The sequence below is a fragment of the Rhinoraja longicauda genome, chromosome 5 (assembly GCF_053455715.1).
Source record: "Rhinoraja longicauda isolate Sanriku21f chromosome 5, sRhiLon1.1, whole genome shotgun sequence".
Lineage (NCBI taxonomy): Eukaryota > Metazoa > Chordata > Chondrichthyes > Rajiformes > Arhynchobatidae > Rhinoraja > Rhinoraja longicauda.
In genome coordinates this window covers 51,824,828-51,851,956 of record NC_135957.1, presented here as the reverse complement: position 1 = coordinate 51,851,956, position 27,129 = coordinate 51,824,828, and the positions used below count along the sequence as shown (strand labels likewise).

General features: G+C 41.1%; 1 protein-coding gene across 1 annotated transcript in view; it reads left to right on the top strand.

The window, feature by feature from the left end:
• The window catches only part of lama2 (laminin, alpha 2), a 292,372-nt gene that overhangs the window by 227,488 nt on the left and 37,755 nt on the right, over positions 1-27,129 (top strand). The window contains exons 37-46 of the mRNA XM_078399541.1: positions 390-600; positions 1,437-1,553; positions 4,392-4,552; positions 6,147-6,285; positions 10,898-11,000; positions 13,518-13,634; positions 15,785-15,967; positions 19,469-19,623; positions 19,710-19,853; positions 24,793-24,926. Coding sequence (XP_078255667.1) covers positions 390-600; positions 1,437-1,553; positions 4,392-4,552; positions 6,147-6,285; positions 10,898-11,000; positions 13,518-13,634; positions 15,785-15,967; positions 19,469-19,623; positions 19,710-19,853; positions 24,793-24,926 — 1,464 coding nt within the window. The remainder of the gene's footprint in view (positions 1-389; positions 601-1,436; positions 1,554-4,391; positions 4,553-6,146; positions 6,286-10,897; positions 11,001-13,517; positions 13,635-15,784; positions 15,968-19,468; positions 19,624-19,709; positions 19,854-24,792; positions 24,927-27,129) is intronic.

Below are 27,129 nucleotides of genomic sequence, written 5' to 3'. Positions count from 1 at the left end.
AAACTCGTCTTCTGTACCTCACTTCCTCAATCTTTCAAATATTCATCTACCTTCATCTTAAATATCTTGAATGGTCTGACCTCCACTACCTTCCGGGACAGAGAAGATTTTTTTGCACCTGTTTTAAATGACTGGCCCCTTATTTGATAGTTATGTCGCCTTGTTCATGTCTCACCTACTTGTGGAAATAATTGGGAAGACCTGGAATTTCTGAATTTCAGCAAAACAACCTTTACCGCTGGAGAAGATGTGCATTTCCCGAAGGAATGTTTGAAAAATCAGATCTTTTGGTAGCACAGAGGTCATAATATCATAATGGGACAAGTTTGAGGGACTATCTTGTCTCTTTCTAGTCATCTTTCTTATGCTTCATATGTTTTGGATTTTAGTGCTGCCGTTACACTTTTAGAGAAAGTGAAAAAGATGTTTGGTGATCCCCATAAAACTACTCAAGGCCTTAAGGATGATGTTATGGGCAAAATTGCTGATTACAAAGAAAAATTTGATGAAGCTCAGGAATTGTTGAAAGAAGCACGAGAAAAAATTGAAGAAACTGACCACCTGTATGCTGTTAATCAAAGAAATATGACTGCACTGGAGGTACACATTTATTTCAACCCTTCAATCCTTTTCCTTTCTCAATCCTTTCTAATTTTGTGAACTTCTCCCAACCCCATTAAATATCTTCATTTCCATCATTTTAACCTGATTTTTAGCCACCTAGAGTAACACCTAATGATTTGATATCCGTTTCTTTATCTCTGTTGTGCAGTCTGTTGTAAAGGAAAAAAATATATGCAGGTCTCTGTTGTGACCACTTTGATAAATATTGACCAGTTTGGACTTATAATTTTTGTTTTTATGTTTTCAAGACATTTTAACTTCCTGCCCCTAGATTATGTTGGAATGACTAAATAATTCAGTTTCCATCTAAAATCAAATTTTGAATGCAGTCAAATGGTTTTAGAAGTATCTACTTTTTGTTACCAGCTAAAACTTGGATGGATTCTGGCAATTCCCACTGACAAGAATATATTCTAGCACTGTTGTTCTTTGAGACTGGAGAGTTGGCAGAAGAAAATAACTATATTTTTTTAGATTTAAAATGTAGTTCACTAACCCTTAGTTGCTGGATGGTAGTACGCAGCGATTTAGATTTGGTGATTTTGAAGGGGCACGTATCCATGTCTCCAACATTATAGGGTGAATGAATATGAATGCATTCATCCTTCGCGTGCTAAAGGTTTTTGTTCAGTTGATTACAGGAGCATCCATGCCACTGCTTGTATCCTCCAGCTCCAAAATCTCCCCCGCTCCACCCCCATATTCCCCTCAGCATCAGGAAATTGATAGAGGAGGACCACTTATAATGACATTTATGGTACAAATGATTATTTTGGGAATTGATTCATATTTGTTTTAATGACTTCATTCAGAGAAGGAAGCATGCAGTTGAAGATGGAAAAAAGGATACTGAAGGCATTCTGAAAGATGGACACGACCTTGTTGCTGAAGCCAATAAACATTTGGAAGCTATCTCATTGGGATTGGATGTAAGTAAAACAAATAATAAGTTATCAGAGTGGAGGAATTTCATATGCAGTAAGAGATGAGCCTCTCATTAATTTTGCAAATAAAATTACAGATTTACCTGTGTTGATACTCCAAGTGGTAACTCTTATTTTTCCTCATGACATAGTAGGCCATTCAATCCATCAAGTTTATGCCATCAATTCCATTCCCCCAAAGATAGACACAAAATAATAGAGTAACTCTGCAGGTCAGGCAACATTTCTGGAGAAAATGTTTGAGTCGGGAGCCTTTTTCAGACTGAAGAAGGGTACCGACCAGAAATGTCACCTATCCATTTTCTCCAGATATGCTTCCAGACCCGCTGAGTTACTCCAGTATTTGTGTCAATCATTGGTATAAATCAGCATCTGCAGTTTTTTAATTATTTTTATCAAATTCCATTCCCCCACTTTCCTATAATATTTTTGTCTCTGAGATGCCAAATAACTCTCTTCTGACTCTCCTATCACAGCAGCTGATTTACCTGCAAGCCATTATATCTTTGGCATGCAAGAGATTCTTGTGTGGTGACCTAGCGAATATTCAAACTCCACACAGACAGCATTGGAGATCAGGATTGAATCTTGACTGCTAGAGTCATAGTGATACAGCGTGGAAACAGGCCCTTCGGCCCAACTTGCCCACACTGGCCAACATGTCCCAGCTACACTCGTCCCACCTGTCTGTGTGTGGTCCATATCCCTCCAAACCTGTTCTGTCCATGTACTTGTCTAACTGTTTCTTAAACGTTGGGATAGTCACAGCTTCAACTACGTCCTCTTGCAGCTTGTTCCATACACCCGCCACCCTCTGTGTGAAAATGTTACCCCTCAGATTCCTATTAAATCTTTTCCCCTTCATCTTCAAACCAATGTTTTCTGGTCCTTGATTCACCTACTCTGGTCAAGAGACACTGTGCATCTACACGATCTATTCTTCTCATGATTTTATACACCGCTATAAGACCACCCCTCATCCTCTTGTGCTCCAAGGAATGGTGTCCCAGCCTACTTATCCTCTCCCTCTCGCTGAGACCCTTCATCCAGGCAACATCCTCATAAATCTTCTCTGTAGTCTTTCCAGCTTGTCAACATCTTTCCTATAATGTGGTGCCGAGAACTGAACACAATCCTCTAAATGCGATCTCACCAACATCTTATACAACTGCAACATGACCTCCCAACTTCTATATTCAAGCTCTGAGGCAGTAGCATTACATGCTGCACCAGCATGCCGCCCCTTTTTAGTTGGTTCAGTTCATGTTGCCGAGGCCTTCTGCATGTCGGAGCCTTGGAATGGTGAAAGGGCGACCAGGATAAGCCTGCTGACAAAAAGAAATAAATATTGACAAGTCCCTTGATCACACCTCCTGACTAATCAAAGATTTAATATTTTTCAAACTGTGCCAAGAATTTGAAAACTATCAACTATTATAAAAACAGTATCTAAAAAAAAATAAAGAACTTAATACTTGTATCATATCATCATATATATACAGCCGGAAACAGGCCTTTTCGGCCCTCCAAGTCCGTGCCGCCAGTGATCCCCGTACATTAACACTATCCTACACCCATTAGGGACAATTTTTACATTTACCCAGCCAATTAACCTACATACCTGTACGTCTTTGGAAAATATTTAGAACAGTTGCTTTCAAACCTATTGACAGATTTAATGAATGAATAGACACAAAAAGCTGGAGTAACTCAGCGGGACAGGCAGCATCTCTGGAGAGAAGGAATGGGTGACATTTCGGATCAAGACCCTTCTAAATGAATGTTCCCTCAACAGAATGGAGAACCTGACTTCTGGCCTGGAGCTGGATTTTGGGTGGATTCCTCATCCTCAGTAATGGGGAAATGTCACAACTATCTGGTCCCAGAATGAGCTGCAGTGTTTGAACAAATTGACTGCTCAACAGTAAACTGCTGGTAATAACATCTAGGTTACTGACATCGCAAGCACAGGAGGGGAATTAAGGTAGCTGCTTCCATTGATGTCAGTGATTTCTGATCTCTGAGTTCCATGATTTACATATTACAATATAAATGAGATTTCAGGAGGTTAACCAGATATTCCTCATCATAATTAATTCATATTGTGAGATACAAGAGCTGCCACAGAACTGCAAAAGTGACCTTTGTCAACCAGCTCAGCCACACCTGCTGACTCAGCAGGTTAGTAAACCGCAACCCAGTTAAACTATCCAAATGCTTCTGACTTAGGTATTCAAAAAATTATTGAAATTAATTAAACTTTAAACAAGTTTGAAAATAAAAATGTGAAATAACTATTTTTTAAAGATATTCAAATAGCCCCGATTAAAACAAAGCTGACTTTCAACAACACTCACAGTACCAGTTGTAATTTACCAGAGATTATTTGAAAGGATTACCATGCAGTGGTGAGGAGTTGCTGATTCTTTGCATTCTGCTCCTGGACTCCTTGAGGAGTTACTGGCAACTTCAAAACTTGCAGTTACACACAGATAGGAACATTTCATTCCATCTAACTCAGAGAAATACGAGCAGATCATTGCAAAATCTGGCCTTTTGAATAGTTGGAACTCATAATAGGATTTATATTTTAATAAAGCTATACAAAATCTTCACTTTGACTTAAATAGGTAAACTGAGAGTCCTATCAATCACTAAAATGCACGTGTTCCTTACATACCTACTGTATTTGTGTAATACCTGGCAGATGTTTAATTTTGAAGGTGAAACATCTGTATGTTTACAGTACCTATAAAATCAGTGGGTAAAAGTGAAAATTGTTTATATTCTTTCTTGTGTTGAGCACATTTTTCTTTTTGACAGGAACTGAAAGAGCAAGAGCATATGGAGCCATTAACTACAAAGCTAAAAGACAAACTAGATGAATTGGCAGCAGGTATTCATGATGAGAAGCTTCCAGAACTGGTCCTCCGGGCGGAATATCATGCTGCAGTATTAAATGACTCATCTGGAATCCTGGATGGGTGAGATAATCTGACAGTTTACACTGATACATGTATTTTGATAAATGTGCAAACGTGCTTTCGAGAAGTGCACTCAAACCAAAATTTGATGCCAAGTCAAAGAAGGTGACATTGTGAGATATGATCAACAGGCAACCTTATGAGATAATATTTAAAGGAGAATTATGAAGAGGAATTTGATGGATTAGGGGGAGAATTTTATCTGTAGAGGATAAAATAGGCTGGAAATCATGCAGTAAATTGGGCTCTAAATATAGGATCAACAACAATGATGGAGACAGCTCAAAGGGTGTATGACAGATTCCTGTGAGTTTTTATCTTCATCGCTCAAAATTGTTCCCTTACAGAACCAAGTGAAGCTCATGATGGAAAAATATTTTGAATTATGTTAATTTTCAGTGATAAGAAAACTATTAGGACTGCTCGAAACATGCAATATAAAATAAAACAAGAATTATGGACTTGGCAGTTTATTATATAAATGGTAATGGATTAGTCAGGGAGGGCGTGCAGCGTAGGTTTCTTAGGTTAATTCCTGGAATGGCGGGACTATCATATGTTGAAAGACTGGAGCGACTAGGCTTGTATACACTGGAATATAGAAGGATGAGAGGAGATCTTATCGAAACGTATAAGATTATTAAGGGGTTGGACACGTTAGAGGCAGGAAACATGTTCCCAATGTTGGGGGAGTCCAGAACAAGGGGCCACAGTTTAAGAATAAGGGGTAGGCCATTTAGAACTGAGATGAGGAAAAACTTTTTCAGTCAGAGAGTTGTGAATCTGTGGAATTCTCTGCCTCAGAAGGCAGTGGAGGCCAATTCTCTGAATGCATTCAAGAGAGAGCTGGATAGAGCTCCTAAGGATAGCGGAGTCAAGGGGTATGGGAAGAAGGCAGGAACGGGGTACTGATTGAGAATGATCAGCCATGATCACATTGAATGGCGGTGCTGGCTCGAAGGGCCGAATGGCCTCCTCCTGCACCTATTGTCTATTGTCTATTGAGAGGTGTTGTTATCCAGAGGGTCCTGGGTGTCTTTGTACACAGATTATTGAAAGTTAGCTCATAGTACAACAGATAATTAAGAAGGCAAATGGTATTTTGGCTGCTCTTACATGATATTTCACTACAATTACAAAGGGCCTTGAGTACACTTTTGATCCCCTTACCTAAACAATGATACACTTGTAATACAGGGAGTGCAGTGACGATTCATCAGAGCGGCAGGTCTGTCACATGAAGAGACTTTGCCACTGTGGAGGCCAAGTCTGGATATTTTTAAGGTAGAGATAGATAGATTTTTGATTAGCACAGGTGTTAGAAGTTATGGGGAGAAGGCAGGAGAATGGGGTTAGGAAGAAGAGATAGATCGCCCATGATTGAATGGCGTAGTAGACTTGATGGGCCGAATGGCCTAATTTTACTCCTATCACATGACGTTAAAGACATAAAAAGAAAACCAAATTACACCAAGCCACCTCATTTCCTTGATAGTAGGCGAGTTGTTCAATATTTAATCAAAGTACATCAGCTCTAAAAATGTTATTATTAATGTTGTTGACTGGATTAATAAATAGTTTTCTGTACAAATAGCATCCTTGCAGAAGCCAAGAACTTGTCCTTGAATGCAACTGCTGCCTTCAGAGCTTACACTAATATCAAAGAAAACATTGATGAAGCTGAAAAAATTGCAAAAGAAGCCAAGAATATAGCCAATCAAGCTGTGAGACAGGTAAGAAGGACAGGTCTCTTGTTCTTGAAAAATATTTGTATGAATTCTGGTTATTAGAGTTATTATAGCTCATTAAACTATTTTGCATTCATTTATATTTTTCACTATAACTTATGTGAATATTCAAACACAAAATTAAATATATTTGCTTGGAGGTTAAAGTTTACAAAGCACAGCATTGATTTAGTCAGGGAGGGCTTCAGGATTATGTTAAATTATGTGGAGCAACAAGTAGGAGAAGCAGGTATCATAACAGTGGGGCTGTGGCCAAAGTAACACGAGGAATAGTGGCAGTGAATTCTAACTAAACACGAAAGGTGAAAATCAGCACATTTAACCAGAGGGTGAAAAGCCGTTGGAATGGAAGTGAGACCCAGCCAAGGGGAAAACACACAAGGTAAAACTGGCTTGTGGAATCATATGAAAGGGGGCCATTCATTCAATCACGATTTTTGCTGGACCTTTGAAAGAGCAGACCTATTGGCCAAGTCAGCAACCAAGAGACATAGATTTTGTGTAATTAGCAGAAGGATCAGCGAAAGAATTTTTAAAAATAACCCAGAGGGGTGGGAGGGATTTGAATATCCTTGACTGACTAGGCAGTGGAGGCAGAAATCCTCACCTCATTTAAAAGTTACAGGTAGTTCTGCTATAACAGGTGTTTCCATAATGTGAGTTAGTTATCACGTGATTGATGAGTTGAGAACACTATATGCATCACACAGGTTGTAGTGCAGTCGTGATTGGGAAAACTTGTTTCAATCTGTACTTTGCAGGCATCTATCTAGTTATGTTAAAATGAGACTTTCAATAATGTGAGGTTTCTTTACTTCTTGTTGTTTGAGGCAGCAGAAATTACGTAACGCCCTCCAGGCGCTGTAGCCAGTACAATGTGCTGTTGTCGAGGGCCGTGAGGTCTACCCCTCCACCAGGGGGACGGAGGACAGTGCAGTCGAAAATGCTCCACACACACAGGCTACTGATGAACGCAACCCCCAACGATGCATGTTGGCGTTGAACCGGCCGACCCCTGTACGGAGCCAGTTCAGGGCGACCCACTCTTTGCGGGGCATGTCCGAGCTGGGTGGGGCTGTGGTGTTCGGTGCGACAGTGAATTGAGGAGGTCGCGATGTCTGTTCCCAGCTGGTTCTCCATGCTCCTAGTATGTTGAAACTGGAGCCACAGAGGGTCGCTGCATGACGGGAGAAAGCGTGACGAGATGACAGGCATTAAGGTCCCAGTTGCTGTGAATCCTGGGCGAGGTGGTGCAAAGGATGTTTGGCGTCCGATGGGGCCTTGCACAACAGCCTATGAGTGAAGAACTCTCTGAAAAGCTTGGCGGGTACGATACCTGCAAGCACCGGCAGGAGATCCGTCGGAGTAGGGCGTAGACAGCCAGTGATGATCCGCATGGTGTCGTTGAGGGTGGCGTCTAGCTTGCTGGGATGAGCGCTGCGGCACCATGCTGGGGCTGCGTACTCAGCGGCGCTGTACACGAGAGCAAGAGCACTGGTTCGAAGAGTAGATGTCCTGGTGCCCCATGACGATCCGGCCAAGCAACGCAGGAGGTTGTTCCGTGCCGAGACTTTAGCACGAAGAACTTCAAGGTGTTGCTTGTAGGTTAGCTGCCGATCTAGTTTCACCCCAAGGTATGTAGGAAATGGTTGTAATGTAGGGGTGACCCATTGAGGGTGACGGTTAGCTGGCGTTGAGCTTCCTTGTTGTTCAGGTGAAAGGCCGTTGTGGTGGTTTTTGTCATACTCACTTTTAGTCTCCAGGTCTTAAGGTAGCCCGCGACAAGTTCCATATCCGCCAAGAGCACATCCTCAACATTTGACCAACTCTTGCCCGAGTGCAGTAGGGCCAAGTCATCTGCGTATCCATACTGGCGCGAGGTTGTGCATGGCAGATCGCTAATATAGAGGTTGAAGAGCATGGGGGCCAGTACCGAGCCTTGGGGGACTCCGTTTCTTGGGCGTCGCAGTCGGCTAGATTGTCCGTCACTGGTCTTGAGTACAAAACTGCGGTTGGCAAGGATGTTGGCAAGGAACCGCACTAAATGACAGTCAGGGATGGTTCAGAGGAGCTTCAAGATCAAGCCCTGGTGCCACACAGTATCACATGCAGGGGTGAGGTCCACCAGTGTGATGCCTGCCTGGTGACCCTTTTCAAAACTTACTTCGATGTCATTGGTCAGCTACTATTTGGTGGGTGGTGCAGCGTCCACACCAAAATCCGGCTTGTACAGCGGGTAGTTGAGGGTCAACGATTGGATCGAGCCGGGCCAGGAGAAGCCGTTCGAGGAGCTTGTATGGGACACAGAGTAGTGAGATGGGCCGATAGTTCCTTGGGTCGTTCGCAGGCTTGTTTGGTTTTTGGTAGCGCAATGACGGTGGCTTTCCGCCAGATCTTTGGAATGGACTGACCAATGAGGCAAGAGGAGTAAAACTCATGGAGCCAGACCAGGCATTTCGGACCGCAGTGTTTCAGGAATTCTGGGTGGATGTTTTCAGGAGCCTGAGCTTTTCCACATTTCACTTGAGAGATGACAGAAGAAAGTTCTGCAGAGGAAAAAGGTGCTGACACGTGCCCATCAGCGCCTGGTTTCTTTAGACCACAACTATCACATTACAGCAGAACTACCAGGATTTTGTTGAATACTGTGAGCTGTGGGCTTGCCGATCAAGTAAAGATGGGTGGGAGAGGTTGTGTAGCTCTTTTTTAACCAGCATAGCTATGATGTGCTGAATGATCGCCTTCTGTATTGTACGATCTTTATGATTCTATCCAATTAGTCCCATTTCACTGCACCTTTCCAATAGTCTTGAAAGTGATTCTTTTTCAATGACAGCACTGGGCAAAATAAGTGAAGCAGTAAAGTTAGATAATTGATACAAATAAATATTGTTAAAATAGCTCACTGTTCCTCTGGAATGCACTGACTCAGTAGTTACTAATATCACTGAGAGCATGTTTTTAAATTGGGTAATATCTAAAATAGACCAGTAAATTGAGTGGAACGAAGACTCAAATTTCTTTCATCGTTGCACTCTTAATGCTATTCATCAGTTTGGATTATGAGATGTGGATGAATTATTGTATGTTACAGAAGTGTATTGGATGATATCTTTAGAGTCCGCTGCAGCCAAATTTATGGTTTAAAGTTCCTGATCCTGCTGTCAGCATCAGTCTATTTTAGTTTGACATCATGGTTGACATGAACTATTTTAGTGTGACATCATAGTGAGCCGAAAGGCCTGTTCTTGTGCTGTACTGTTCTGTGCTCTGTGCTTCACAACTGAGGGGTATAAAGGCATAAGGCAAATAGGTAGGGTGAATACACAGAGTCATTTACCCAGGGTAAGGAAATCAAGAACCAGAGAACATAAGTTTAAGGTGAGAGTGGAAAGATTAAATAGGAACATGGGGGGCAACTTGTTTTTTTGAGTTGCCAGAGGATGTGGTTGAGCGAAATATTAAAACAGCTTTAAATGACCCTTGGCTAGGTGCATGGATAGGAAAAGTTTAGAGGGATATGGGATGAAAGCGGGATCTTATCGAAACATATAAGATTATTAAGGGGTTGGACACGTTAGAGGCAGGAAACATGTTCCCAATGTTGGGGGAGTTCAAAACCAGGGGCCACAGTTTAAGAATAAGGGGTAGGCCATTTAGAACGGAGATGAGGAAAAACTTTTTCAGTCAGAGAGTTGTAAATCTGTGGAATTCTCTGCCTCAGAAGGCAGTGGAGGCCAATTCTCTGAATGCATTCAAGAGAGAGCTAGATAGAGCTCTTAAGGATAGCAGAGTCAGGGGGTATGGGGAGAAGGCAGGAACGGGGTACTGATTGAGAATGATCAGCCATGATCACATTGAATGGTGGTGCTGGCTCAAAGGGCCGAATGGCCTACTCCTGCACCTATTGTCTATTGTCTATTAAATGGGACTAGGTTAGATGAGGTATCTTGGTCGACATGGATGAGCTGTGCCGAAGGGCCTGTATTCCGTGCTTTTAAGACTCTATGACCTATCCGAAATTGCTAAATGGAATTCTTCACCAAACCAAACCAGGGAGAGATGAATTGCCCAATCAAATTAGAAAAAGAGAAGATCAGATAGAGAAAATTAACAAATACAGCATCAACAACATGCAAAGACAGAAAAAGAAAGAGGTGCTTAGAGAGGAAAGTTCATCAGGAAAGATACAAGCACTTTTAGAAAAAGAAAATTCAAATAACCAGTCAGATGTTCAGTGAGAGAAACCTAAATCCAGGGAGTTAGACGCAGAATGAAACCTTGATTGCGAACAATAGATACATTCTGGAGAGGGAAAATAAGCTAAAGACACCTGAAGCTAGATGAAACAGAATAAGATATTTAATGAAGAGTAAAAAGAGAACCACAGTTAAACATCAAAGCAATGAATATTGTGAACTGTAACGTGTACTCGCTAAAATCTAGAAATACTACATGTCAGAATTTTGCTCTTCAAAAAATCACCAATGCCACCCAGAAATGTTGCTAGACAATGTCCTAAAAGTGATTTTAATGCCTGCAGTCATTGTCCTGCTTAAGTAATGCTGGTTGCACTGATTTTTGTTTCTGTAATCAGGCATCTGGTCCAGATGGATCTTTAAAGGATACTGCCAAGAGCTCTCTACAGATGAGCTTTAAACAGTTGAATGAAGTCAAACGATTGGGGGCAGATGTAAAGGGTAAGCAAAGGGTAGATGTGTACTTGTAAAATTATATAAGCATGCTGATTTATTAGGTCACATTGTGTTATATATTTCAACACTACTTGTGTGAAAATCTGCTCACCACAATGGAATTTTGTTTGACATATTTCTGAGCACAAGCCAAACTGCTGGAGGAACTTGGTGGGCCAGGCAGCATCTGTGGAGGAAAATCGACTGACAACATTTCGGATTGTGACCCTTCTTAAGACTGCCTTAAGAAGAATCCCTTTTTAAAAATTCTCATCAACACTTCCCCAGATTCTGCCATTGACCAACACACTGGGGGGTGAATAACTGTGGCCAATTATCCCACTGACCAGCACATTTTTAGGATGTGGGAGGAAACCAGAGCATTAAGAGGATACTCAGGTGGTCACAGGAAGAATATACATACTCCACATGGACAACACTCAACTTTCTGCAATGAGCTAGTTGTAATGATAGTTTAATCTCTAGTATTATTCCATTAAAATGTTTTGGGCAGGTAAGAATACATCAGAGTATAAGATAGACACAAAATGCTGGAGTGCCTCAGCGGGTCAGGCAGCATCTCTGGAGAGAAGGAATGGGTGATGTTTTGGGTCGAGACCCTTCTTCAGAGTGTGGGGTTACTATCTGAGTGAGCTTCCAAACTAAGAGAAATAATTGAGTTATAAGTAAAAAGTGTTGCCATCATGTTCTTTCACCATATCGACAAAGCACAGTTACTTACAGCAGTTGTATCTGTTGTCAGATTTCTTGTCAGGCATTTTAAAGCTCATACAGAACCATGAATGTTCATAGCACCTGATGTGATTGGGTGATTATCATTGCTGGTGATGAAAATGATTCCCTTCATTCATCAGTTATGATATCTTGTAGGCGTATAAGATGATGATGGCCCTTGGCAATGAAATATCTATTAAAAAAATCTAAAGTAGTTAATAGCTTAAAAATTAAAGTTTTTTTGATGATGTAATGTATTTCTCTGAAGTACCTGAATATGTTGGATTCTAAGGTATGGACTTCAGCAGTCATCATAATAGCTTATTCCAGAGACTTTGAAGGACCTTCAATATATTGCCAATAGAGATAATGAAAGGGAACCTGCAGGTGGTAGCATTTATATGAACTTGCTTTGAGGAGACACAGCCTCTTGGCATCTATCCTGTCATTCCACATCAAAATCTTGTATGTTTTAATGAGATCATATCTCATTCTTCTAAATGCCATTGGCTATAAACCTGTCCTATTCAATCCTTCCTCATCTCAGCAATCAAAGTAGTGAATCAATCTTGCACTGACTCCAAGGCAAACACATTCTCCTAAAAATAGAGAAACCTAAGCTGCATCAAGTAGACAATAGACAATAGGAGCAGGAGTAGGCCATTCGGCCCTTCGAGCCAGCACCGCCAATTAAAGTTTTCTTGATGATGTAATAATCTCTGCAGGACAACTACAACAAATTGAAAGAAGATGTTGCCAAAGCAAAAGTACTCCAGAGTGGTCTCACAATGTAGAAACAAAGAACTGAGGATGCTGGTTTACAAAAAAAGGCAAAGTGTTGGATTATGAAGGAACTACAGATGCTGGTTTATGCCTGAGATAGACACAAAATGATGGAGTAACTCAGCGATCAGGCAGCTTTCCTGGAAAGCATGGATAGGTTATGTTTTGGGTTGGGACCTGGGGGGTGGGGGGAAGAAAGCTGGAAGAGAAGAGGAGCAGGACAAAGTGTGGCAGGAAATGTGTGAACATAGTCGAAGGGAGGTGGAGGGTGGGGGGGGGGGGGGGGTTCGATAGGCAAATGGTTGGACAAAGAGCAGAGATGAGAAATCAAGGTGTGACACCAAAAGATTGAAGAGTTGCAAATTGTGAAGCCAAAGGAAGGAATGTACATGGAAATGTGGGGGGGGGGGGGTGAGGAAATAGGTGTGTGCTCAGGGGAGGGATGAGGGGGAAGAATGGGGGGGGATGTGGTTAAACTCCCACCACATTGTGGTGGTTTCACAATGTCCTGTGCTAATCGCGGTCCAACACAATTCCGTCGTAACCTATCCTGTCATCACTCAAAATTCAAGTTGGACACTTTTCAGCAATGTTATGGAGAAGTAATGCGAGGTTAGGACATATTGATTTTTTTCCGTTTCATTGCTGAATGCTTCTTTGCTCATTCCATTTGAGATCTCAAACTCAGTACTGGACATGGCTTCAAATTGCTGCTGGTCTTGTCCAAATGGCCCAATAATGGGCACTAAAGGTATGTAGGTTAATTGGCTGGGTAAATGTAAAAATTGTCCCTAGTGGGTGTAGGATAGTGTTAATGTACGGGGATCGCTGGGCGGCACGGACTTGGAGGGCCGAAAAGGCCTGTTTCCGGCTGTATATATATGATATGATATGATATGATAAACCAATAGCATGAATAGCTCATAAGTGTTGAAGGCAAGCACTTTAGTTAGTTCAATACATATGATGGATGCTATTTTTAAAAAATGTGCTTTTGCTTTTCAGAAAAGGAAGACGACTTGAATAATTTACAAAATAGGCTGGAGAATGGTGCAACAAAAAATAATAACTTGCTGAAAGCCTTGAACAATACTCTTGCAAAACTCCAAGCCATTCCCAACGGTATGTCTTTCAGATGTGTGGTTTCAGCCATGGGGTGTTCTTTAGGATGAGATTTACTACGCTCATCTGCATTCAAAACCTATTCACAAATTATTGACAAAATGCTGCTGAGTTAGCTGACATGTTCACAAACATCTTCGATCTATCCCTGGCACAGTGCATTGTCCCCACTTACCTAAAAACATCCAAAATAGTGCCCGTTCCAAAGCAGACAGCCATAACCTGCCTCTACGGCTACAGGCCAGTGGCACTAACACCAATAATCATGAAGTACCTGGAGAGACTGGTCCTTAAGCACATCAAGGCTGCTCTCCCACCCACCCTGGATCCACACCAATACGCATACAGAGCCAACAGATCAACAGATGATGCCATTGCCACTGCCCTCCATATTGTATTGCTTCATCTAGAACAACGGGAAGCATATACACAACTGCTGTTTGTTGATTACAGTTCTGCATTTAATACAATCATACCCAGCAGGCTGGTCTCCAGGCTGTCCGACCTCGGCATCGGCCAAAGGCATCGAACGCACCATCTGCCTTTGGATTAGGACTTCCTAACAGACCGGCCGCAGTCAGTTAGGGTGGGCCCCCACCACTCTCCCACTCTGTCACTCAGCACAGGGGCTCCACAAGGCTGTGTGCTGAGCCGCCTCCTCTACTCTCTCTATACCTACGATTGTATACCAACACGAACAAGATTATATACAACACGAACACAATCATTAAATTTGCAGATGACACGACAGTGGCAGGGCTGATCACTGAGGGTGATGACGGAGGAGGTACAGAGGCTAACAGGCTGGTGCTCAGAAAACAACTTGGCACTCAACACCAAACAAAACAAAAGAGCTCATCATTGACTTCAGGAAGAAACATTAATGATCTGGATGTCAACGTACAGGGCATGATCAGCAAGTTTGCAGATGACACAAAGTTAGGGAGGGTGGTGAATAGCGAGGAAGGGATCTGCAAGCTGCAGGAAGATATAGATGAGATGGTCAGATGGGCGGAGCAGTGGCAGATGGAATTTAATTCTGAAAAGTGCGAGGTGATGCACTTTGGCAGGAATAACTTGGAGAGGGAGTACACCATGAATGGAAGGACCCTAGGGAAGACAGGGGTACAGAGGGACCTTGGAGTGCAGGTACACAAGTCCTTGAAGGCAGCAGGACAGGTGGACAGGGTGGTCAAAAAGGCATATGGGGTACTGGCCTTCATTAGCCGGGGCATCGAATATAAAAGTAGGGGGGTAATGATGGAATTGTACAGAACACTGGTGAGGCCACAGCTGGAGTATTGTGTACAGTTCTGGTCACCACATTATAGAAAGGATGTGATAGCTTTGGAGAGGGTGCAGAGGAGATTCACCAGGATGCTGCCAGGGATGAAGGGCCTCGGCTATGAGGAGAGACTGAGCATACTGGGGTTGTTTTCCCTGGAGCAGAGAAGGCTGAGAGGGGACATGATTGAGGTGTACAAGATCATGAGGGGCTTAGATAAGGTAGATGGCAGGGAACTTCTTCCACTGGTGGAAGGTTCAACAACGAGGGGACATAGATACAGGGTAAGGGGAGGGAGGTTTCGGGGGGATGTGAGAAAGAACTTTTTCACCCAGAGGGTGGTTGGAGTCTGGAACTCACTGCCTGGGGTGGTGGTGGAGGCGGGAACACTCACAACGTTTAAGAGGCATTTGGATGGGCACTTGAAATGCTACAACATTCAGGGCTACGGTCCAAATGCGGGAAAATGGGATTAAAATTAGACTATGTTTGGTAACGGGCGGCGTGGACACGATGGGCCGAAGGGTCTCTTTCTGTGCTGTAGGACTCTATGACTCTATGACTCTATGAGGGTGACCATCCCCCACTGCACATAAACAGAGAAAGAGTGGATAGAGTCTCCAGTTTCAGGTTCCTGGGCACCCTCATGTGCCATAACCGTATATTGACAGAATATATATGATAGCAGTGTGCACAATCTTGGATGAATCCTCCCAACAATATGACAAACACAGAAAATCATCCCTTTAATGCCTCTTTTCTGTTATTTGTTTTCTAAATAGTATTCATTCTTTGTCTGTGCTAATATTGTCATCAACCCAAGCAATTGCGGCTAAGAAATATGTATATTTCTTTTGAACAATAGATGCAAGCATCAAGATACTAGCGGCTAAAGATAAAGCAAAACAGGCAAATGATACTGCCAATGCAGTGCTGGCAGAAATAAAAGACTTGAACCAGAATTTACTTGGACTGCAGGATAACTGCAGCAAATTGAAAGAAGATGTTGCCAAAGCAAATGCTGCCATTAATACTCCTGCTAAAACAAGTAAGATTCCATTCCATTTTTCGGTGTATCAGCAAAAGACGCATAATTTCACAATCACAATTACATCCATCTCCAAGATTGTTTTGTCTGAATTTTGTTAAAATAATTTTGTTAAAATAATTCGCTTTCTCAATTTTTTTCATCCTTAAGATTAGTGCAGTTTGCATTTTCAGGTTTTCAGTCAGCCCTCCAAAGACGTACAGGTATGTAGGTTAATTGGCTGGGTAAATGTAAAAAATTGTCCCTAGTGGGTGTAGGATAGTGTTAATGTACGGGGATCACTGGGCGGCACGGACTTGGAGGGCCGAAAAGGCCTGTTTCTGGCTGTATATATATGATATGATATGATATGATTGTCCAGTTGTTTGTGAGGATGATTATTATGTTAAAATAAGAGTTTGCCTGGGTTTGTTGCACCAACAGCTTCCCCGAAGGGATAGGCAAGAGGAAATAAAGGCACTCTCAGATCACCCAAGTGTTTTCACCATTCACAAGAGCATCCATTCCATAAAAGTTTCTGTTGCACTTGTCACAGTATCCCAACCCCAATCCCTTTCTTTCATGTTCCTCTTGAGATCACGCAATTTCAAGAGTTTCCTGCACTTCACTATGATCATTTTGCTGCAGATCTGTGGTCATTACAAATCACAGAGTACCGTGAATCTATGTAATTCCACATCCATAGCTTAATGCTTCCTTTTTAATGATAATATGCTCTGGAATATCATGATCTTCTCTAAAATCTGCAGCTATAACATATTTGGCTTTGGTGAATATGGATGAGACGTATTCATTTAAGATCTTGTCCCTTTTATTCCTAATGGGCCTGGCTATCCTCATATACAACTCGGGACAGGCACTTCGGCCCAACCTGTCCATGCCTATCTATGTTAATTCCATGTGCATGCATTGTCCCATATCCCTCTCATCCTTTCCTATTGATGTACCTTACCAAATATCTTTTAAACATTGTAATTTTACCTGTCTCTATCATTCTCTCCAGCTGCTCATTCCATATCGAAGGTATTTATTCACAAAGTGCTGGAGTAACTCAGCAGGTCAGGCAGCATCTCGGGAGAGAAGGAATGGGTGACGTTTCGGGTCGAGACGTCTCGACCCAAAACGTCACCATTCCTTCTCTCCCGAGATGCTGCCTGACCTGCTGAGTTACTCCAGCACTTTGTGAATAAATACCTTCGATTTGTACCAGCATCTGCAGTTATTTTCTTATACTGCTCATTCCATATACCCGTCACCCTATCTGTTGTAAAACCTGCCCCTCAGATCTTCATTATATCTTTCCCCTCTCACCATAAAACCCATTCCCTTTAGTTTTGGACTTCTCTACCTTGGGAAAAAGACTGTCTATTTATGCCTCTCATCATTTTATAAACTCCTCTGATGTTAACCTCCTTTGCTCCAGGGAGAACACTCAGCCTATCTAACTGCTTCTTATAATTCAAGCCTTCCAATCCAAGCAACATTCCTGTGAAACCTTTCCACGCCATTCTCTTGCTTATTCATTCCTTTCTTATAGTGTGCAGACTAGAACAGCACCCAATACTCCAAGTGCAACTGAATCAACAATTTGTACAACTGTATCAAGGGCTTCCAGCTCTACTTTATGACACAGCTGATGAAGGCAAGCATGCCATATGCCTTCTTCATCATGCTGTCTATGCTACTTTATTATGTGTTGATACTTTGAAAAAAACTATATACTCATCAGGACTCTCTACATATCACGATTCCTTTTTTTCCCTGAATTAAATCTTTAATGTCGTTCTCCGAAATTGCTGATCTTGACTTTCAACCTCATGGGAACAGGTTAGCCACAAACTCTCACTATTTTACCTTTAAAATATTCCCATGCAGGATGTAGATTAATTTGCATGTAACATCTATGTTTGCCAGGTTATCCTAATGATGTTGAAATACTCAGTTCAAATTTTTTATTTCCACACCATTATTTCTTTCCACAATTAACTTAAAAAATACAGAGTAGTAATCACTATCTCCAACACAGTTGACCACTGACTTTCCAACCACTGGCCCAGCTTCATTCCGCTGGATTAGCTCTAGCACCATCCTATCGTATTCAGACTCCTGAAATACTGACAATGAAGCCCTCCTGGATACATTACAACATTCCTATCCCATTTAAATCTTATACGCCAAGTGTGTCTATCTTTACTCATTTAAAAAAAAGACACCTGTAGATTTTTTGGTTCATAATTTTACTACATTTCCCATATCTCAGGGAAAATTAAAAACAACCTTTGTTGTTTCGAAATGCATGAGATTGACTGCAACTTGAAGGCCTAAAGTGAAGAACGCAGCTATATTGTCCTTTACAGTCTCATTAAATAGCAACCTCTATGCCTCACATGTATATCATAAGCTTCATCATCCATATTTCAAGGCCTTTAAAAGTTATGTAATATTTCATCTGTTTTTCTCACTTGATATTCCGAACATCACTTCATTTACATCATCTTATCTCATGTCAACCTAGACCGAATCATCCTCTTATTTTTTTAGGATCCTTAGTGGTCATCAAAAATATAGTTTTACAAATCCATGCTGCCATCACAGCTTATCTCGGCTGCCAGCAGAACAAATCAGAAATGTGACTTTCTGTGTCTTAAATTCAGTGGATGGCAAAATCTAACAGCATCTCTGCCCCAAAACATAATCTGTGTTCCCAAAGGATGAAACTGAGCGAATTCGCTAAGTTTTATTTCACATTCAGAATTTAGTATTGCTGTAAAACCAGTGATAGATTCCACACTATCCATTTTAATTAATGATTTGTTTAAAAAAAAACAATGGTTGCAAATTCATGAGCAAGCAGGCAAGGCAAACCAAATATACGCTGCAAGATATTATCAGATGCAATAAAAAACATTTATTTATATTTCCCATGAGAATTTGCCAAACACTTATTTTCAGATCATATTTTCCATCCAGTAGGGAACAAAATTATTTCTCTGCCACCAAAAGAGATGAGAACGCTTGTGTATATTTCACAGAATGCTCTTGTCACAACAATGATAATTGTTCATTGTTCAAATGGATTTTCAGGAAATGAGAAAACAGTGCATTTTTTGGAGGAGATACGGCTATGAGAAAGAAAATTGAGATATTAATCTTCCACCACTCTTGCAGCTGAGCCCCGATGAAGTTGGTATTTTCTGAATGTTTAGCTAAGATTTTGTTCAATTACATGACATGGATATTGGGTACCTTCTGCAGAATTGATCTGATGGTTCTGGTTTTCCAGAAGGTGAAGTGATAAGTAATGGACATATCTGAGAGAAAGTGTAGCATAGGGAAAGGCACAGGAAAATAAGTAAAGTGTTAAATTGGATTAATGTCATTGGATCCCTAGAGCCAGTATGACCTTGATGGGACAAATGGCCTGCTTCTGCCTTGACAAGTATAAAATAATCCTGACAAGATGGTAAAACTGTACATTAATTTTTTTCTTATTGTGTGCAGTTGCTGACGCTGATATGAAAGTTAAAGAGTTGGAAGAGAAAACAGATAGTTTACTGGATAAACTGAAACCTATCAAAAATCTACAGGACACTCTGGGAAAGAATATCTCTCACATCAAAGAGCTAATAAATCAAGCTCGAAAACATGCCAACTCTGTGAGTAACAGGATATGTACCATCCCTGTCTTTCTGTATTTTTTTCCAGCACTTTTTCACTATGTCATTGTTCTCATTTATTTTAGATTAAAGTTTCGGTATCATCCGGTGGAGACTGTATCCGCACTTACAGGCCAGACATAAAAAAGGGCACCTACAATTCAATAGTTCTGAATGTGAAGACTTCGGAGCTCGAGAATCTGCTATTTTACCTTGGAAGTGCCAAATATGTGAGTGTGTCACTGCAGGACCCATTGCCCAACATATTGTCTGGAAAGTAAATGTTAATAATAATAATAATAATAATAATGCATTACATTTGTATAGCGCTTTTCTCCCTCACCCTGAACATAGGATCCCACCAGGGCTGCGTCCTTAGCCCCCTACTGTACTCCCTGTACACACATGACTGTGGGGCCAGGTTCAGCTCAAACTCCATCATCAAGTTTGCTGATGACACTGTGGTGGTGGGCCGGATCTCCAACAACGATGAGAAGGCCTACCGGGAGGAGGTGGCTGATCTGGCACTCTGGTGTCAGGACAATAGCCTCCTCTTGAATGTCACTAAAACAAAGGAGCTGATTGTGGACTTCAGAAGGGCTAAACATCCAAGGACGTACACGCCACTGGAGATAAATGGGTCTACTGTGGATAGGGTGAGCAGTTTTAAATACTTGGGAGTCCGCATCACAGAGGATCTGACGTGGGCAACGCACATTGCCGCACTGGTGGGTAAGGCTAAGCAGCGCCTTTACCACCTTAGACAACTGAGGAAATTCAGAGTGTCTCTGAGGATCCTTCATTGCTTCTACTCTGGGGCTGTAGAGAGCATCCTGTCCGGCAACATTACAGTCTGGTTTGGGAACAGCTCTGCCCAGGACAGGATGGCCCTGCAGAGAGTAGTGCGTTCGGCAGAACGCACCATGGGAACTACACTCATCCCCCTGCAGGACCTATACATCAGTAGGTGCGGATCCAGAGCAAGCAAGATCATGAGGGACCCCTGCCACCCCAGTAACGGACTGTTCCAGATGCTACGATCAGGCAAACGCCTCCGCTGTCATGCTGCGAAAACGGAGAGGATGAGACGGAGCTTCTTCCCACAGGCCATCAGGACTGTCAACTTTTATAACCCCAGAGACTAAATTTTTGTCGACACTAATAGTAACTTATTAACTTTATTTATATGCTGTAACTGTAATTCTTTTTTGTGCACAACCCGCAGGCATTGCCCCTTTCATTTCACTGCACAGTATGTGTATGTGACAAATAAATTTGACTTGACTTGACTTGACAGGAGGTTAGCAGCAGCAGAGCGGAGGGTGCGGGTGGGAGTGTGTCTGTGGAGGAGGTCAGTCAGGTAGGATGGGGCCAGGTTATGGAGGGCTTTGTAGGTCATGAGGAGGATTTTGTACTGGATTCTCTGGGGGATGGGGAGCCAGTGGAGCTTGTAGAGGACGGGGGTGATATGGTCACGGGTCGGGGAGTGGGTGAGTGGACGGGCAGCGGAGTTCTGGATGTATTGGAGTTTATTGATGACTTTTGAGGGTGAACCATAGAGGAGGCTGTTACAGTAGTCCAGACGGGAGGTGATGAAGGCGTGGATGAGGGCTAACACTAAATGTAATTTAGTTAACACTAAATGTAATGTTAACACTAAATGTAATTTTCTGGTTGATAGCTTGAGTCCATGTGCTGTGTTTCCAGTATTGTCACTGTTCATGACAACTACATTTATGCAGAATAGCGCGACATGCCAAATAATGGAAGATTTGTTTATTTGAATTTTTATTTGGTGCTTCGGCTGTATCTGAACCAGGGGCGGCACAGAGACGGAGCTGGTAGAGCCACTGCTTCACAGCACCTGACCTTGTGTGGTGTTTGTGTGCTGTTTGTGTGCTGTTCCCCTGTGACCACATGGGTTTCCTCTGGGTGCTCTGGATTCCTCTCACGTCCCAAAGACTTGCCTCTGTAAATGTTCCTCAGTAAATTGCCCCGAGTGTGTAGGGAGAGGATGAGAAAGTGAGATAACATAGAACTAGTTTGAGTGGGTGATTGATGGTCGGCATGGACTTGGTGGGCTGAAGGGCCTGTTTCCATTGCTGCTTCTCTAAAACTAAAAAGTACTTTTTGATCTGGCAGCAACGAGTACTTCCCTCTGAGTATTGATAATATGTTGGATTTTCTAAGCTGTATGAGTGTCGGCCAGAAGTTATAATTGAGTGAGAATGCACTTCATATCAATGGAAAAGGAATTAATGGAAGTACCACTTTCAGCACTAATTCCAGAATGAGTGTATGCAGTCAGTGTTCTCCAGATTCTCCTACATGAAGACATTATTATTCAGGTTTTTAATTGAACTTGAAATGCACGGTGTCTGTGGGCGATAGTAAACCTGAATTGTTCATACTAGTTCATACATGTGAAGCCTAATATCAGGTTACCAGTCTAGCTAGTTATTATCATTGGCTTTATTTGATTGGTCATGCATTTCCAATGTGAAACCTCATCATGGAAATTAACTACTGAAAAAATAAAGTGTTCAGTTTCCCAGTTAAAAAAAAATTGATATAAGAGATAAATATAGTATAGAATGCAGGAAGAAATAAAGAATATTAATCGATGAGCTACACATTGTATCTTTCACAACCATATCTCAAAGTTCATTATTGGCAGTGAAATAATGTTAATCCGAGTCTCTGTTGTAAAACTAGAACATGGCATTTTCTGTAGTTAATTTTTAAATTGACACACAAAAAGATACCCCGTTTGAATGATGGTGACCAGATATTGCTCAGGACTTCTTTGATATTCAAAATAATTCCATGGTATGTTTTATGCTCACTGAACTGAGCAGAAATGACTTTGAATTAACATTCAACCTAAAGGACCCCACCTCTATAAGAACCTCACACATTCAGTGCTGGGATTGTGTCACCTAGATTCATCTACTGAACCTGAACAGATTGGTCAAGAAATCTGGCATTAGTTTGCAATCATCACCTGATCCTGTAAATTCAATTGAGTTTTTGAAATTTGGTTTCAAATCGATTGGACCAAGTTTGAGAAGAAAAATCCAAAGTGCACACTTACAACTTCTCATATTAGAGCTTGGAACAGAGGATGAGAGTCGATTTCAACCTACTTTCAACATTGGAGTAGAGAGTGCTACAATTTCTCAGAAATTATCTTTGTTATGTGATAAATAAATAAATAAACTGAAAAAGAAAAGTGGCACTATATAAAATGAGGTCAAGGGACATTAGACGTCAATTGGGTTAGTAAAATGTTAGAGTAATGTATTTTGTGAATCTAATTAAGAACAGGCGAATAAACTCATTAGGAAGATTTTGGAGACCATCAATGGAAAGATTTCTAAAGAATCAAATATATAATTTCCTGGAAATCTGAGTGCAAGGTAGAGAGAGTAATAGTTGGTTAGATTTGTATAAATTGTGAGGATAAGAAAACTAAAGAATTTGTAGTTTTTTTTATAAAGCAATTCAGTATAATTTTAGGTGTCATATTATAGAGATGACTTTAGGTTGGTTGAAAGTGTGCAATATCGATTCACCAAGACAATATCACAGCTGGAAAACTAGACTTAGGACCAGTTGTCATTCTGCAACTTTTACGCTCAATGCAGGGAAAGCCAAGTAGATTTAACACAGTTATTTTTTTTAATCATAAATTGATTCGACAAGCTGAATAAGGAAGGATTATATCCTTCAGTTACAAAGTCAGTCACAGTGGGCCATCAATTTGAAACTTTTACTTTCAGTAGAGAGCAGAGAAGTAGGAAACATTTATGGGAAAACTAGTATTCAATTTTTTTATCACTTTAGCAGTGAGTTTGTCTCCCCCTTTTGACTGAACAATCAAATTGCAATGTATTTTTTTGTTGACATCTGAAGTGAATGAAGGGGTGGGACATGCTGCTTTAAAGCTGCACCATTGTGAGCTCAGCAGCATATATATTGCAGTGTTGATGATCAGTGGGGGAATTAAGTCTGAGACCACCAATGTACAAGTACTGTATTTATTATATCCAAATAATGGAACATAGAAACTAACAATTCCTACAGTTCCTACTAAAAGCTAGTTCCAACAAATCAAAATGGCATACCACAATCCAACTGGGAAACCTTTCAAATGCTTTGATCAATCTATGAAAAAGCATCGTCCTTTAGATTTTATTGAGAAAACAGAATGACCTGAGAAATTCCAATGACCCTCCAAATTTTACTTTTAAAGCATAAATAGGACATCATGGTAGAGTGAGCAGAATATAATGGAATTAATGTAAATAGATGCATGATGGTCAGCACATATTGGGTGGGACCAAGAGACTCTATTTCCATGCCCATGATCTCATGACGCTAATGTATGATACTCATAGAATACAATGGCAATGTGGTAGGTCATTTTCATTATTGCGCACTAGCAACAGAGTCAGGAAAAAAGCCACAGCAATTTCTTGCTAAATCTCAAATTACTCCGATTATAATTTTTATATTTTTACTGTGTCTTTCCCATCTGCAAGTTGAGCAAAATATTTCAGTGCCAATAAATTACATTGATAGTGTCAATGCAGTGTTAATGTAATAGTGGTGACGAGTTTTCATTAATCCAAGAATCACAAACAGCAATGACTCCGTTTGAGACTGAAATATTAGCTGTGAGGAGGATGCTAAAATCTTCCATATTCTTTTTTTTTTTTTCAGGCATTGAGAGGGTGGATACATTCTTGGTTTTAAGTCTTTTAAAAAGACTTGAACCTTCAACAGTGACACATTTAGTTATCAAATCTCTACCATATGTTCCAAGTGAGGTTTAATCCTCAACTTCTTAACCGTATGAATGAATTCTTACATATTTCCACAGTTTAAGGCTGAGGAGAGAAATTAGTAAATATTAGAAAATATATGTTTTTAACTCATTCCGTTTAAATGGTTAGTGTTAATATTTATACTGAGATTTCTAAATAAGAATGGCTGAATGGCTTTGAACTGAGGTTGAGTGAGTGTACGTTTTAAAAAGCAATTTGCATCTCCTTTGCTAAATATTCTTTACAGTATACCTTCTGCCTCCTTTGAAGGTCAGTTAATGAAAATTTTAGTGTGATTTCTAAATTATCCCTCAATTTTGATTCTATTGTTACTCAACAGACTGATTTCTTAGCGATTGAGATGCGTAAAGGTAAAGTCAACTTCCTATGGGATGTGGGATCTGGTATTGGACGTGTTGAATATCCCGATTTGATCATTAATGACCAGTACTGGTATAGAATTGAAGCCTCAAGGTAAGAATTATGGTTGTGTATGGACGTTTTTGTTCTCATCTGAGTGGAAACATATAATTTTGATTGGGCCCTTAGGGTAAGAAACCAAATTCTCAAATACTGATGCTGTTGGTTGTTGAACAGTCCAATAACTGTTCCATAACTAGACTGCTGGAAGTTACTGCAGAGTATTTTTTTTAGGCTTTGCAGGACAGGAAGGAACATTTCTACTTCATTCCTGAAAAAATGGACCCGTGTGATTAACGGGTCCTCTTCAGAATGGCAGGCAGTGAATAGTGGGGTATTGCAAGGCTCGGTGCTGGGACCGCAGCTATTGACAATATACATAATGACTTAGATATAGGGATTAAAAGTAACATTTGCAAATTTGCAGATGACTAAAAGCTGGGTGGTAGTGTGAACTGTGAGGAGGATGCTATGAGGATGCAGGGTGACTTGGACAGGTTGTGTGAGTGGGCAGATGCTTGGCAGATGCAATTTAATGTGGATAAATGTGAGGTTATCCACGTTGGTGGTAAGAACAGGAAGGCAGATTCTTATCTGAAAGGAGTCAAGTTAGGAAAAGAGGAAATACAAAGAGATCTGGGTGTCCTTGTTCATTAGTCACTGAAAGTAAACGTGCTGGTACAGCAGGCAGTGAAGAAAGCTAATGGCATGTAGGCCTTCATAACAAGAGGAGTTGAGTATAGGAGCAAAGAGGTCCTTCTGCAGTTGTACAGGGCCCTAGTGAGACCACACCTGGAGTATTGTGTGCAGTTTTGTTCCCCAGATTTGAGAAAGGACATTCTTGCTATTGAGGAAGTGCAGCGTAGGTTCACGAGGTTAATTCCCAGAATGGCGAGACTGTCGTATGTTGAAACACTGGAGTGACTGGGCTTGTATACATTGGAATTTAGAAGGATGAGAGGGGATCTTATTGAAACATAAGATTATTAAGAGATTGGACATGCGAGAGGCAGGAAACATGTTCCCGATGTTGGGGGAGTCCAGAACCAGGGCCCACAGTTTATGAATAAGGGGTAGGCCATTTAGAAAGGAGATGAGGAAAAACATTTTACTCAGAGGGTTGTGAATCTGTGGAATTCTCTGCCTCAGAAGCAGTGGAGGCCAATTCTCTGGATGCTTTCAAGAGAGAGTTATATAGAGCTCTCAAAGATAGTGGAGTCAAGGGGTGTGGGGAGAAGGCAGGAACGGTTACTGATTGTGGATGATCAGTCATGATCACAGTGAATGGCAGTGCTGGCTCGAAGGGCCGAATGGCCTATTCCTGCACCTATTGTCTATTGTGATGCCCCAATGTCTCTTGGACTCATCTGCCTCCTTTAATCAAAGGAGCCTGTTTAGCTTCAATTAAGAGTTGCTGGATTTCTTGCCTCCTCCTCCCAACCTGTCTCAATTGACAGCAATTGTCAAGCTTCCCAATTTAAGAAAAACATAGAAACTAGGTGTAGGAGTGGGTCATTCGGCCCAAGCCAGCACCACCATTTAATATGATCAAGTCTGATCATCTAATATCATGCTTTTCCCCCCATATCCCTTGATTCTGTTAGCCCTGAGCTAAATCTAACTCTCTCTTGAAAACATCCAGTGAATTGGCCTCCACTGCCTTCTCTGTCAGAGATTTCCACAGATTCACAACTCTCTGGATGAAAAAGTTATTCCGCATCCCAGTCCTAAATGGCCTACCTCTTATTCTTAAACTGTGACCCCTGGCTCTGGATTCCCCCCAACATCGGAAACATTTTTCCTGCATCTAACCTGTCCAATCCTTTAAGAATTGTATATGTTTCTATAAGATCCCCTCTCATCCTTCTAAGTTCCAGTAAATACAAGCCCAGACGACCCCTCACACCATCCACACAATGAGTGCACACATGAAAAATATTGTCGCAATTGCAACAATGGGTTAATTGGCTTTTCTTTCTAAATTTATATTTCATTTTATGAATTGGCTGCTTGTCTTTAAATGAGCCTCTTTTGTGGAGATAATTATGTTCCATGTATTATAAAGTGACTTGTGAGTCACGTACTCTATTGATTCTGTATTGGCAAATCAATTCAGCAGAGACTTAAGTGAGATGTTTTGTTAGAAAGGATAAAGATATTATTCCTCATAATATAAATGGGATAGAGGAGGAGAGCGATGTGGGGGAACATACATAAATCACCAACACTAGTATAAAGCCCAAAAACAAAAGAATAA